General features: G+C 44.7%; 1 protein-coding gene across 1 annotated transcript; it reads right to left on the bottom strand.

Moving 5' to 3' along the window:
- Positions 1-10,117: 10,117 nt before the first annotated feature.
- On the bottom strand, positions 10,118-11,119 carry LOC142740369 (olfactory receptor 52Z1P-like). The gene has a single exon (XM_075849918.1). It carries the CDS (start codon positions 11,117-11,119, stop codon positions 10,118-10,120), a length of 1,002 nt encoding a protein of 333 aa, XP_075706033.1.
- Positions 11,120-14,077: the final 2,958 nt, after the last annotated feature.

Here is a 14,077-nt window from a genome sequence, read left to right as displayed (position 1 = left end):
TGAAACACTATATACAGGGGTGGACTATATGTGGAGCACTATATACAGGGGTGAGCTATATCTACAGGGGGGCTACATACATGGTTGGGCTATCTGTAGAGCTCTATATACAGGGGTGGGCTATATCTACAGGGGGCTATATACAGGGGTGGGCTATCTGTAGAGCACTATAGGGGGAGTTATTTGTGGGACACTATATACAGGGGTGGGCTATATGGGGGCACTATCTACAGGGGCTCTATGGCAGGCACTATCTACAGGGGGCACAGTATGTGTGTGGGACACCGTGTATGGTGCTATTATAATTAGAGGTGCAGTGTATGGCGCTATTATATTTAGGGGCGTAGTGTGTGGTATAATGATAACTTTATATTTATTTATAGGTGCAGAAATGTTGGAAAAGTGAGAAGCTGAAGACATCTGAGCGGCAAACTGCAGAAATGGACCGGGAGAAGTCATCATAGAGGTCTGGACCAAATGGAGAAAAAGAACTAGAATCTGAGACGTCACCGGTGAGTCACTTAATGTAAATGTTTATTCTGCCTCTGATCAGCACTGTAGTCACTGTATGATCTGCAGCGAGATGATGGGTGGTATGATTATGATAGGATTTATTTTTTGTGAAAGGGCATCTTCCAGCATATCCTTACCATTGTTCGGGCCATGCTGGGAGCTGTAGTTTTACGCCGTACACACCTATACGGCAGGGGTTGCACTAAATTGAGCTGTTTTTGTGCTGGTGTAGTATATATGTATTGAGCTTGGTTCTGGTGTTGTGTATATGTAGTGAGCTTGGTTCTGGTGTTGTGTATATGTATTGAGCTTGGTTCTGGGGCTGTATATATGTACCGTGCTTGGTTCTGGTGTTGTGTATAGAACCATATTGCTTGTGAAATGTACAAATAATTTTATGCTCGCGTTACATAAAAAGAAATGACACGTCGATTGATAGAGAAAACAAACACGGCGAGGGGGAAGGAGATGTCGGGAAAGAGGTTGGGGGGGGGGGGCGCCAAACTGAATCTTTGCCCCGGGTGCTGGAGAACCTAGCTACGCCTCTGAGTGGTCTGACAGCCGTAATTTGATACACATCTTGTGGAATATTTGATTGAATTGTAATTAGGTCTATATTAAGTTGTTCTAATATATAGACGTTTTTAGATGTTTTTAATAAGTCACTTGTCACTTTCTGTATCAATGGTTTATTTTTTGATACCGGAACTTTTGTTTTACACGTAACTAAATGCTGTTTGTATTTTTGACACTATTGTAATGAGCTTGATTGCTTATATCTGTTACACACTATATAAACCATGACTGTTGTACACACCATTATGCTTGAAAAAAGTCCTAATGTTGGACTGAAACGTCGCACCGCTGTATGTTGGCTTGAATAAATCACAGTTTTTTTCATTCATCCTGTTGGAGTGCTGCAAGATTTATTTCTCCTGAATATTGATACAGTCCTAGGATCTGGACTGCTTGCTGGCCCCCATCCACATATGTAAGCTTTCTCTTACTGAGATTGAGTGCTGCTGCTTTCTCTGTTTGAATATATATATATATATATATATATATTTATTTTATACACAACATATATAGATACACAGCACCAGGGCAGCACCATCCATGAGACGAGATGAGCTTCTCACCTCAGGCGGCGGCCTGCTACTTCTCTGAGGGTGCGGCGGCGCCACTGAAAGTAGCCGCTCCCACCCCCTCCTGCACTATAATGATATCTGCGACTATAAGATGCAGATACAATTACATTCATAACTAGAGCTGGCAGGGCACGTTTCATGCCCTGCCATTCAGCACCTTTCAATGACGCAAGCGGAGCGATGACCTCATTGCGCCGCTTATGTCGTTCAGCCCCAGCAGACCTGCTCAGAAGAGACTAGGCCTACAGTGCTAGAGGACGGCTCGGGAATGGGATCAGGTGAGTATGTAAATTTGTTTTTTTCAGTTAAGTGTGCTATATGTGGGGCACTATCTACAGGGGGCTGTTTGTGGAGCAATATCTACAGGGGCCACTATCTACAGGAGGATCTATGTAGGGTACTATCTCCAGGGGGCTCAATGGGGGCACTATCTACAGTGGGCACTATCTACAGGAGCTCTGTGTGGGCCACTATCTACAGGGGGCTGTATGAGGGCCACTATCTACAGGAGATCTATGTAGGGCACTATCTACAGGGGGCTCAATGGTGGCACTATCTACAGGAGGCTCTGTGGGGCAGTATCTACAGGATGCTCTACCGGGGGCATTATGTATGTGGAACACTGTCTACGGGGGGTTTTATGGGGCCACTGTCTACTAGGGGCTCTATGTGGTGCACAGTCTACATGAGGCTCTATTTGGGGCACTTTTTGTAAACCTAAGAAGAACAAGGACTCATGCACTATTTTGTATAAATATGAAAAATGACAAATCTTTTAATAATGGACAAAACAATGAATAAAATCACACAGAGGATCCCATAGAATTATCCCTTGAAAATGCGATTAAACGCGAAACGCGCGTCGGGGCGGTACAGTTGGGCACACGGTCTACTCAGCACATATGGGTAAGTCACTTTGCTTGGACTATTTATCTACTCTTTATTAAACAAGCTGACTCCACTTATTTTTTGATAAGGCATTCAGCAATAGCAGTCATGGAAGGCTACTTTATTGCATAAACCTTCTTGCTGTCTCTTTTTCTATGTGGATATATATCCAGGCTTAATTATGATGCTACTCCTTAGCCATTGTGCATTTTATTGCTGACATAGTATTTACCATTGTCTTTGTACTGTATCCAACATCAAGGTGTAGCCCATGTATAGCTGTATTTCTATGGGATCTTCTCTGTGTTTTTATTCATTATGTTTTGTCCATTAATAAAAGATTTGAAATTTTTCATATTTATACTAAATCGTGCATTAACTCCTTGTTTTTCTTATGTTTCCAAATGATGCTGTGCAGTTTTTATCTGTTATTACTCAATATTTTTGGAGGTAAGGTACAGTGTTTGGAATCACCTAGCAAATGTGTAACTTGCTCTGGGAGATATACGTTTATGGTGTATGTGGGGCACTGTCTACAGGGGGCTCTATAGAGGGGTACTATCTACAGGGGGCTCTATGGTGGGCACTATCTACAGGGGGCACTGTGTGTGGAACACAGTGTATGGTTCTATAATAATCAGGGACACAGTGTACGGCGCTATTATAATTAGAAGTGCAGTGTATGGTGCTATTATATTTAGAGGCGTAGTGTGCGGCAGCCTGAGAATTATATAGCTGTTTATAGGTGCGGAAATGTTTGAAAAGTGAGAAACTAAGACATCTGAGCAGCAAACTGCAGAAATGGGCCGTGGCCGGGAGAAGTTATCATAGAGGTCTGGACCGGATGGAGAAGAAAAGAGAAAAAAAACCAACTAGAATCTGAAAATATGTCACCTGTGAGTCACTCAATGTAAATGTTTATTCCGCCTCTTATCTGTCACGAGGCGGGGTGTGGACCTACTGGGCCGTACCGCATAGTGGGATGGCAGCTGGCCAAACAGGTAAGGTATAGAGACTATAATCCAGAAAAGGGTACATGAGGCAATGTAGACAGTAGCAAGGCAGGCTTGGCAGGGACCAGGAAGCAGGTAGACGTCAGGCATGGAGTAGTAGAACAGGCATGGAGATGCAGCACAACACGACAACAGCTCAGTACGGCAGTAGACCAGGATAGTACAGATAGCACGGGAAACAGGATACAGGAATGGGAAACACTGGGAAGCTGGAAGACACTTAGGAGACCATTTGCAAGACAGACTAAGGGAAACAACAACAATGCTCAGGCGAGGATAAGAAGGGTGGTGACCCTCTTATAGTCCAGGAGTTCATGATTAGATGATGATGATTTTCAGGTGCGCGCGCTGGCCCTTTAAGAGTGGGCACGAGCGCGCGCACCCTCCGAGAGACAGGCTCGATACCCGGAAGTGAGTGCCAGCGCTTCACAGTGGGACGACGCAGCACAGCAGCAGGACGTCCATGGCCGCGGTCATCAAGAGGTAAGTTAGAACGACAGACCGCGGCCATAGACGTTACAGTATCCCCCCTCTTACACCCCTTCTTCTTAGGACCAGAATGGGAGAGAAACCTCCTTATGAGGACAGGGGCATCAATGTTCTCCTCTGGCTCCCAAGACCTCTACTCTGGGCCGAATCCCCTCCAATTCACCAAATAAAACATCTTTCCTCCTACCCTCTTGGTGGCTAGAATCTCCCTTACCTCGAAAGTCCCTGACGAACCGCCAGGAGCCACTGCGGAACTAGGAGTCCTAGAATAGCGGTTCAGGACCGCGGGCTTCAGCAAGGATACATGGAAGGAGTTAGGGATCTTGAGTGTAGGAGGCAGCCGCAGCTTGTACGACACCGGGTTAATTTGTAGCAGGATCTCGAAGGGTCCGAGGAACCTGGGAGCAAATTTGCAGGACGGCACCCTCAGCCGGATATTCTTTGAGGACAACCAGACTCTCGTACCTGGAAGTAACTGAGGAGGATCCCGTCTTCTAGTATCGGCTTTTCTCTTCATGCGATCCACCGCCAGCAGAATAGAAGATTGGGTCTGTTGCCATATTTGCAGAAAGTCCCTGAAGGTCGAGTCCGCTGCAGGCACCTGAGACATAGTAGAGACAGCAAGAGGTATACGAGGATGTTGACCGTAGACTATGAAGAACGGGCTGGAGGTGGTGGACTCACTAGTATGGTTGTTATAGGAGAATTCTGCCCACGGAAGCAGCTGCACCCAGTCATCATGTCGTCTGGAAACAAAGTGCCGCAGATAGTTCTCCATAATTTGGTTAATCCTCTCGACTTGCCCATTGGACTGGGGATGATAGGCCGAAGAAGAATACTCTCCAAAACTTCTAAGTGAACTGGACCCCTCGATCCGAAACAATACGCAGGGGCAAGCCGTGCAGACGGAAGATGTGTTGTATGAAGAGGTCAGCCAGTCGAGCAGCGGAAGGCAGGCCAGTCAGGGGAACAAAATGAGACAGTTTAGAGAATCAATCCACCACCACCCTGATCACACTGCAACCCGCAGAGAGTGGGAGATCCGTGACAAAGTCCATTGCAATATGCTGCCAAGGAGCATCGGGCACAGGCAGTGGTTGGAAAAGATCAGCTGGTCCGGAGTGGGCAACTTTATTAGCTGCGCATACCATGCATGAAGAGACGAAATCCCTGACGTCTTTGGGCAGCGTGGGCCCCCAGAACTGATGGGTGATTAGGTCTTGAGTCTTACGAGTCCCCGCGTGACCTGCCAGCTTGGAGCTGTGACCCCAGCGAAGGATTCTTTCTCTGTAGCCAGACGTACAAAAGTTCTTCCTGGAGGAATGTCTCTAACCTGCAGAGGGTTCACAGAGAAGATGTAGGAAGGATCAATAATATTCTGTGGAGACTCCACAGTGTCCTCTGTTTCGAATGACCCAGACAAGGTATTGGCCCTCACATTCTTGTCGGTAGTGGAGTTCGAACCGGAATCGAGCAAAGAACAACAACCACCTGGCTTGACGAGGATTCAACCGTTGAGCCGTCTGTAAATAGGTCAGATTCTTATGATCCGTAAAGACCAGGATAGGGTGGACTGCGCCTTCCAGTAGATGTCTCTACTCCTGCAGGGCCAGCTTGATGACCAGTAACTCCCGATCCCCAATCGAGTAGTTGCGCTCTGTGGAAGAAAACAGTTTGGAATAGTAGCCACATACCACAGTCTTGCCTTTAGAACCCCTCTGGAACAAGTTTGGTTCTGGCACTGTATATATTTACTGAGATTTGTTCTGGTGTTGTATATTTGTAATGAGCTTGGTTCTGGTGTTGTATATATGTACTGAGCTGTATTTGTGCTTGTGCTGTATATATGTACTGAGCTTGGTTCTGATGTTGTATATATGTACTGGGTTTTGTTCTGGAGCTGTATATATGTACTAATCTTGGTTCTGGTGCTGTATGTATGTACTGAGCTTGGTTCTGGATCTCTATATATGTGCTGAGCTTGGTTATGGTGCTGTATATATGTACTAAGCTTTGTTCTGGTGCTGTATATATGTGCTGAACTTAGTACTGGCATTGTATATATGCGTTGAGCTTGTTTCTGGCATTGTATTTATGTACTGAGCTTGGTTCTGATGCTGTATTTATGTACTGACATTTGTTCTGATGCTGCATATATGTACTGAGCTTGGTTCTGTAATTGTATTTGTGTATTGAGCTTTGTTCTGGTGCAGAATATATGTATTGAGCTTGATTCTGGTGCTGTATATATGTACTGAGTGTCACGATCCGTGGGTATGTGGACCCACAAGGCCGCACCGCCATAGCGGAGTGGCAGCTGGCCAAACAACAGTCTATAGAGTCTATGCAAAGTCCTAGTACAAAAGTACCTGTAATAATCCAGACAGTAGCAGAGGCATAGGCACTGATGGAACTTGAAGGTAGATGATGACACAAGTGGCGGATGATATCAGGTATGGCAGATGACACCAGACTTGGTGTATGATAGCAGGTGTGACAGATGGCACAACATGACTCCAACTGTAGAAGAAACTCCGGAACAAACACAGCACGGGATACAGGATACAGGTAGCAAGGCACGGGAACACTGGGAACAGGATACGACCAAGGGACCATTTCCTAAGACTAACATGGGAAAACATAACAACGCTCAGGCAAGGAGTGAAAGGGCAAAGCCCTTTTTATTTTCCAGGGTGATCTGGGGAAGATTTTGGAATTATAAGCATGTGCGTGCGCTGGCCATTTATGGCCGGGAACGAATATGGGCACGCACCCTAGAGACCAGTGCAGAGCCGGGTGGATGCCAGCGCTGTCGTCCCTGGGAGTGAAACGCTGGCCCGGATACACGGAGGTCTGTGGTCACGGTTGTCGGAGGGTAAGTGAGAGCGATCGCCTGCGGCCACCGACGTTACACTGAGCTTTGTTCTGGTGATGTATCTATGTACTGCGCATTGTTCTGGTACTGTATTTATGTACTAAGCTTTGTCCTGGCACAGTATAAATGTACTCAGATTTGTTCTGGTGCTGTATTTATGTACTGCGCTTTGTTATGGTGCTGTGTAAAAGATCTGCCAGGCACAACTTCTGTGTATACGCCCATAGGTAATCAGTCTGCACCTGAGTCTATGTCTCTGAGACTGACTCCATCTTCCACCACTCAGGATGGCAGGCTTAGGAGTGGGAGAGCCTATCGCTGCCTGGCCAGACGGAGCTAGCTCCCGCCCTCTGTCTATTTATACCTGCCTTTCCTGTTCCTCCTTTGCTTGTGATTCTTCTCGTGTGGTTTCCTGGCCCAACTACAGCTTCTGACTATTTGATCCTGCTCCATACTGACCCTGGCTTACTGACTACTCTCCTGCTCTGCGTTTGGTACCTCGTTCACTCCTGGTTTGACTCGGCACGTTCACCACTCTTGTTGCTCACGGTGTTGCCGTGGGCAACTGCCCCATTTCCCTTTGCTTGTGTCCCCTTGTCTGTTTGTCTCGTGCACTTATTGAGCGTAGGGACCGCCGCCCAGTTGTACCCCGTCGCCTAGGGCGGGTCGTTGCAAGTAGGCAGGGACAGAGTGGCGGGTAGATTAGGGCTCACTTGTCCGTTTCCCTACCCCCATCATTACATGCTGTATATATGTACTGAGCTTCGTTCTGGTGCTGTATAAATGTACTGAGCTTGGTTCTGGTGCTGTATTTATAAACTGAGGTTGGTTCTGTTGATGTATGTTTAAAGTAACCCAGTCACCACTGCTGTTTCCCATGTCTGCATAAGGCACAGTCACCATCTCCCACATGCCTGAGCAATGTTGTTACTAACCCAGTGTTAGTCAGCGAAGGTTCTGTAGCCTGTCCCTGAAACCTGTGTCCGTGAATAGTCCTGTATCCGTGTCCTGTACCCGGAGTCCAGCGTCCTTGACCAATCCTACATCCTGAGTCCAGCGTCCTTGACCAATCCTACATCCTGAGTCCAGTGTCCTTGACCAATCCTACATCCTGAGTCAACTGTCCATGACCAGTCCTACATCCTGAGTCCAGGGTCCGTGACCAGTTCTACATCCTGAGTCCAGTGTCCGTGTCCAGCTATCCTGCACCAGCCTGCTTCCAGTGATCCGGCACAGGTTCTCCTGATCATTACATAGTAGATAGGATAGAGGTTCTCCTGATAATTATATAGTAGATGGGATAGAGGTCCTCCTCATCATTACATAGTAGATAGGATAGAGGTCCTCCTGATCATTACATAGTAGATAGGATAGAGGTCCTCCTGATTATTACATAGTAGATAGGATAGAGGTCCTCCTGATTATTACATAGTAGATAGGATAGAGGTCCTCCTGATCATTACATAGTAGATGGGATAGAGGTTCTCCTGATCATTACATAGTAGATGGGATAGAGGTTCTCCTGATCATTACATAGTAGATAGGATAGAGGTCCTCCTGATCATTACATAGTAGATAGGATAGAGGTCCTCCTGATCATTACATAGTAGATAGGATAGAGGTCCTCCTGATCATTCCATAGTAGATAGGATAGAGGTCCTCCTGATCATTACATAGTAGATAGGATAGAGGTTCTCCTGATCATTACATAGTAGATAGGATAGAGGTCCTCCTGATCATTACATAGTAGATAGGATAGAGGTCCTCCTGATCATTACATAGTAGATAGGATAGAGGTCCTCCTGATCATTACATAGTAGATAGGATAGAGGTCCTCCTGATCATTACATAGTAGATAGGATAGAGATCTTCCTGATCATTACATAGTAGATAGGATAGAGGTCCTCCTGATCATTACATAGTAGATAGGATAGAGGTCCTCCTGATCATTACATAGTAGATAGGATAGAGGTCCTCCTGATCATTACATAGTAGATAGGATAGAGGTCCTCCTGATCATTACATAGTAGATAGGATAGAGGTCCTCCTGATCATTACATAGTAGATAGGATAGAGGTTCTCCTGATCATTACATAGTAGATAGGATAGAGGTCCTCCTGATCATTACATAGTAGATAGGATAGAGGTCCTCCTGATCATTACATAGTAGATAGGATAGAGGTCCTCCTGATCATTACATAGTAGATAGGATAGAGGTCCTTCTGATCATTACATAGTAGATAGGATAGAGGTCCTCCTGATCATTACATAGTAGATAGGATAGAGGTCCTCCTGATCATTACATAGTAGATAGGATAGAGGTCCTCCTGATCATTACATAGTAGATAGGATAGAGGTTCTCCTGATCATTACATAGTAGATAGGATAGAGGTCCTCCTGATCATTACATAGTACATAGGATAGAGGTCTTCCTGATCATTACATAGTAGACAGGATAGAGATCTTCCTGATCATTACATAGTAGATAGGATAGAGGTCCTCCTGATCATTACATAGTAGATAGGATAGAGGGTCTCCAGATCATTACATAGTAGATAGGATAGAGGATCTCCTGATCATTACATAGTAGATAGGATAGAGGTCCTCCTGATCATTACATAGTAGATAGGATAGAGGTCCTCCTGATCATTACATAGTAGATAGGATAGAGGTTCTCCTGATCATTACATAGTAGATAGGATAGAGGTCCTCCTGATCATTACATAGTAGATAGGATAGAGGTCCTCCTGATCATTACATAGTAGATAGATTAGAGGTTCTCATACGTGGTGTATTTTTTCTTCTACTAGAGGGAAAATACACAGTTTGGTTTACTTGTAAGAGAACTCTATAAATTAAGCTCTTGAAAGTATTAACAGGTGAAGAATAATTTCCTTTACTATACATTTCATACGATGGATTAAATGACCAAGAATCAAACATGATTCTGAGGCTTTGTAGTTCAGGAACTAGAAAACATTTCCCTACTGCCAATTATGGCTTTCCAGTTGTTGAGAAAACTGTATTGTACAGATCATGTCTGCTATAACTCTTTAAGTGGAGCTACAAGTCTGCCAGCACTATACAAACATGATGCCAACAAAAATAAATACATATAATAGATAATAATGCCCTTTATTGTTTTATGTATTGTTAATATTATTATTATATCTCTTGTAGGTATCTTCTCCTTATTGGCTCTGATTGTCACTTATGACAGATATAGGTGCAGAATGCATAGGTATATTATTCCACTTTGGCCAAGCATACATTTTCTGTAAATAATGAGTAATTCTTCTTTTCACTGCATGTGTCCGGACCCCATAGATCAAAGGGTTTAACAATGGTGGAACAGCGACAGTAGTCACAGAGAGAAGAACGTGTATAATAACAGGGAGCTTAATACTGCCAAGTCTGTACCTGATAAAAATGAATAAAAGTCCAATTAAAAAGATAGAAAAGTTGAGTAGATGTGTGACCAGGGTATGGACGGCTTTCTGGCGTGATTCTCCTGAGATCTTCAAGCAGACACTAAATATCTGGAGATAGGAGAAGACAGTGATGAAGATGGTGACACACAAGTAGACGATGAACACAGAAGCAGAGTAGAGTTGACTGATAGAAGAGTCCACACAGGAGAGAATAATCAGAGACATATTATCACAAAAAATATTGTTTATTCTGTTCCCACAAAGAGGAAGTTTCCAAGTGAGGAACATTGCTATGAGGAGAGCTATGAAGGACACGACCAAAGATCCAATGATGATGTTTATAACTCTCTCATTTGTTATCCAGGTGCCATAGTGCAGAGGGTGGCAAACGGCCAAATATCGATCATACGCCATCATGGTGAACGTGCTCATTTCATAGATAGCAAATACTGAAACGCACAGAGCTTGGGCCATGCAGTTACCATGAGTGATGGTCTTGGATCTGGTGAAGAGGTCAACTATTAACTTTGGGAAAAATGATGAGCTGCCCAATATTCCATTGAGGACCAGATTACTTATGAGGATGTACATGGGTTCATGTAACTTAGTATCTGTGTATATGACAAAAACAATAACAATACTCAAGAGTAAAATGAATAAATATAGGGCAATAGACAGGACACAGTACAGATATTCTAGTCCTTCCATCTCCACAAGTCCCAGGAGGATCAGATTGTTACTGACATTAAATGCATTTTCCATGTTTCTTTCTTTTCCCAAAATGTCTTAACACAAGTTCTGAAAAACAACAAAAATATGGTCAAGATTGTATAAAATAAGTGACATCCACTACTGAAGATCGATCAAGGATAACAAGGATCTGTGACTTAGTCAAGCCAAACCCTAAACTTAAAGCACAAGTAAGAGAAGACAACTCTGCTCAGAAGAGGTGAAGAGAAAAGAAGATGATGACTAACAGCGAAATGGATGGAGATAACCGCAGAAGTCATGAACAAGTCATTAAAAACCCTGAAGACCAGAGGAGAAGACACAAAGTTCTGGACACACAGTAGTCATGTTAGGTCAAGAGGTTATCTGCTGTGGACAACCTTGCAGCATATAAAGGTAAGGCTTTGTTCACATCTGCGTCGGGGCTCCGTTCATGGGTTTCGTCGGAGCTTTCCGTCAGGGGAACCCATGAATGGAACTGTAAAGGATTTGCCAGACACAGCTTCTTTGTCGACGCCCGTGGGTAATCAGTCTGCATCTGTTCCTAGGTCTGCTAGAGTGACTCGATCTGCTACCACTCAGGCTGGTAGGCTGAGGAGTGGGAGAACCTATCACAGCCTGGCCAGACGGTTCTAGCTCCCGCCTTTGGTCTATTTATACCTTCATTTGTTTCTCTGCTGTTCCTGCTGCTATTATTGACCTTGCTTTATTTTTACCCTGGCTTTACTGACTATGCTCCTTTTCTGCGTTTGGTACCTCGTACACTCCTGGTTTGACTAGGCTCGTTCACTACTCTTGTTGCTCACGGTGTTGCCGTGGGCAACTGCCCCACTTCCCTTTGCTTCTGTGTACCCTTGTCTTGTTTTGTCTGTCGTGCACATATTGAGCATAGGGACCGTCACCCAGTTGTACACCGTCGCCTAGGTTGGGCCGTGCAAGTAGGCAGGGACTGAGTGGCGGGTAGATTAGGGCTCACCTGTCCGTCTCCCTACCCCGACATTACAGGAACCCTGACTGAAATAAACAGAAACCATAGGTTTTCATTTGAATCACCATTGATTTCAATGGTGATGGATCCGGTGCAAATGGTTTCTGTTTGTCTCCATTGTTTAAGGTTTCAGTCATTTTGACAGAATGAATAGCGCACTCAACCACAGTGTTGATTGCATCAAAACGACGGAAACCTTACACAATAGTGACAAACAAAAACCATTTGCACTGGATCCGTCACCATTGAAATCAGTGGTGCTGAAAACGGAAACCTATAGTTTCCATTTGTTTCAGTTAGGGTTCATGGGTTCCCCTGATGGAAAGCTCCAGCGGATCCCATGAACGGAGCCCTAACGCATATGTGAACAAAACGTAACAGAGGGAAGTTCTCTAATAGATCTTGGAGAAATACCATCATAGATCCACTACAAAGTATATATTTTTCTGTAGAGTAGTGCTTTTAAAGGAACAGTGTCACCCAAAAAATTTTCATGTCAGTTTAATGTTAGTGTTTTATTAAAAACGTTTTTATTTATTTGTGTGTTTGTGTGTTACTTTTTTCTATTTTTTCACTTTTTCTTCCCTATGGGGGCTGCCATTTTTTTTCCATTTCTGTATGTGTCGATTAACGACACATACAGACATGGAATACGGCAGCCACAGTCCCATAGGGACTGCGAACGGGGCCCATTCCATCCACTTCTGTGTACGCCGTCTGTGTGGGAACTGCGCATGCGCCGCTCCCACACAGTCCAATTTGAAATGCGCGCCGTCCGGCGCCATTTTCCTGTGGACCGGAAGTCGCGGCCGGACAGTAAGATTACTACTTCCGGTCGCGGCTTCCGGACTTGTGCAGTTGGACCAGCGGCAGCAGACGGAGCGGACGGGCCCGGAGGGAGCCGCGGCGGCAGGAGCAGGTAAGAGATTTCTATGTATGTTCGTGTTTGTGTGTGTTTACTACTGTATGTAAACCTACTACACTGTGTGTTAGCTAAAAAAATGGCGACACACAGTGTAGGAGGTTAGACCGTTCAATCCCCTCGTTTATCCCGGCACTAGCCAGGATAAAGGAGGGGGGGATTCTCAGAGCTCACTAGAGCGAGTGCTTTTTTCCAAATTTTGCAGCAAAAAGCAATGTGGTTGCTTTACCACATGCAATGCTGCAATTTTGGGAATAGCTCCATCTAGTGACCAGCAATGGGAAATATTATAAATTAGAATCTAATTTATAATATTTCCTGACTCGTGAAAAAAAATAAAAAAATTTGAACAATGTTTAATCACCTACACACTAAATGTTTAATTAAAAAAAAAAAAACATGTTTTGCTGGCAACACATTCCCTTTAAGACAATAAGGTATGTCCCACTGGTGAGGTGCCCCCAATTGCTTGTGAGGAGCAGATGGCAATCAATTTTAATACAAGGGATTATACTGTATGTTGCACTTTCTATGGTTGCACCAATCTTTGGTTTTGTAACATATTGGAATCTTTTTGTGCTTATTTTAACATAAGGCATTACTGAGTTCTGACTGGTGAGGCTCCAGTAAATAAATATTAAGACACCGTGGTTTAGAGTTGAATTGATATCCATTCTTTACATGGACACCCGTTGACAACCCCTTTGAAGGGGTTTTCCCATGAAGGACATGTCACGATGCGGGGTGTGGTCCCACTGGGCTGTACCGCGTAGCGGGCCCGCATCTGGCCAAACAGGTAAAGTACACAGTCAATAGTTCAGAGAGGACACCTGAGGCAACGTAGACAGTAGAAAGGCAGGCACAACTGGGAACAGGCAGCATGTAGACGTCAGCTGTCGTGTAGCGAAACAGGTCCAAGATCTCTCTTCTGGACCGAACCCCTTCCAATCCACTAAAGAAAATGTCCTTCCTCCCACCTTCTTGGTTGCCAGAATCTCCCTTACTTCAAAAGTCCCAGATGAGCCGCCAGGGACCACTGCGGAACTAAGAGTCCTGGAGTAGCGGTTCAGGACCACGGGCT

This window comes from Rhinoderma darwinii, chromosome 2 (genome assembly GCF_050947455.1).
Source record: "Rhinoderma darwinii isolate aRhiDar2 chromosome 2, aRhiDar2.hap1, whole genome shotgun sequence".
NCBI classification, from domain to species: Eukaryota; Metazoa; Chordata; class Amphibia; order Anura; family Rhinodermatidae; genus Rhinoderma; species Rhinoderma darwinii.
The sequence above is the reverse complement of the archived record's forward strand: the minus strand, read 5'-3'. Positions and strand labels throughout refer to the sequence as shown.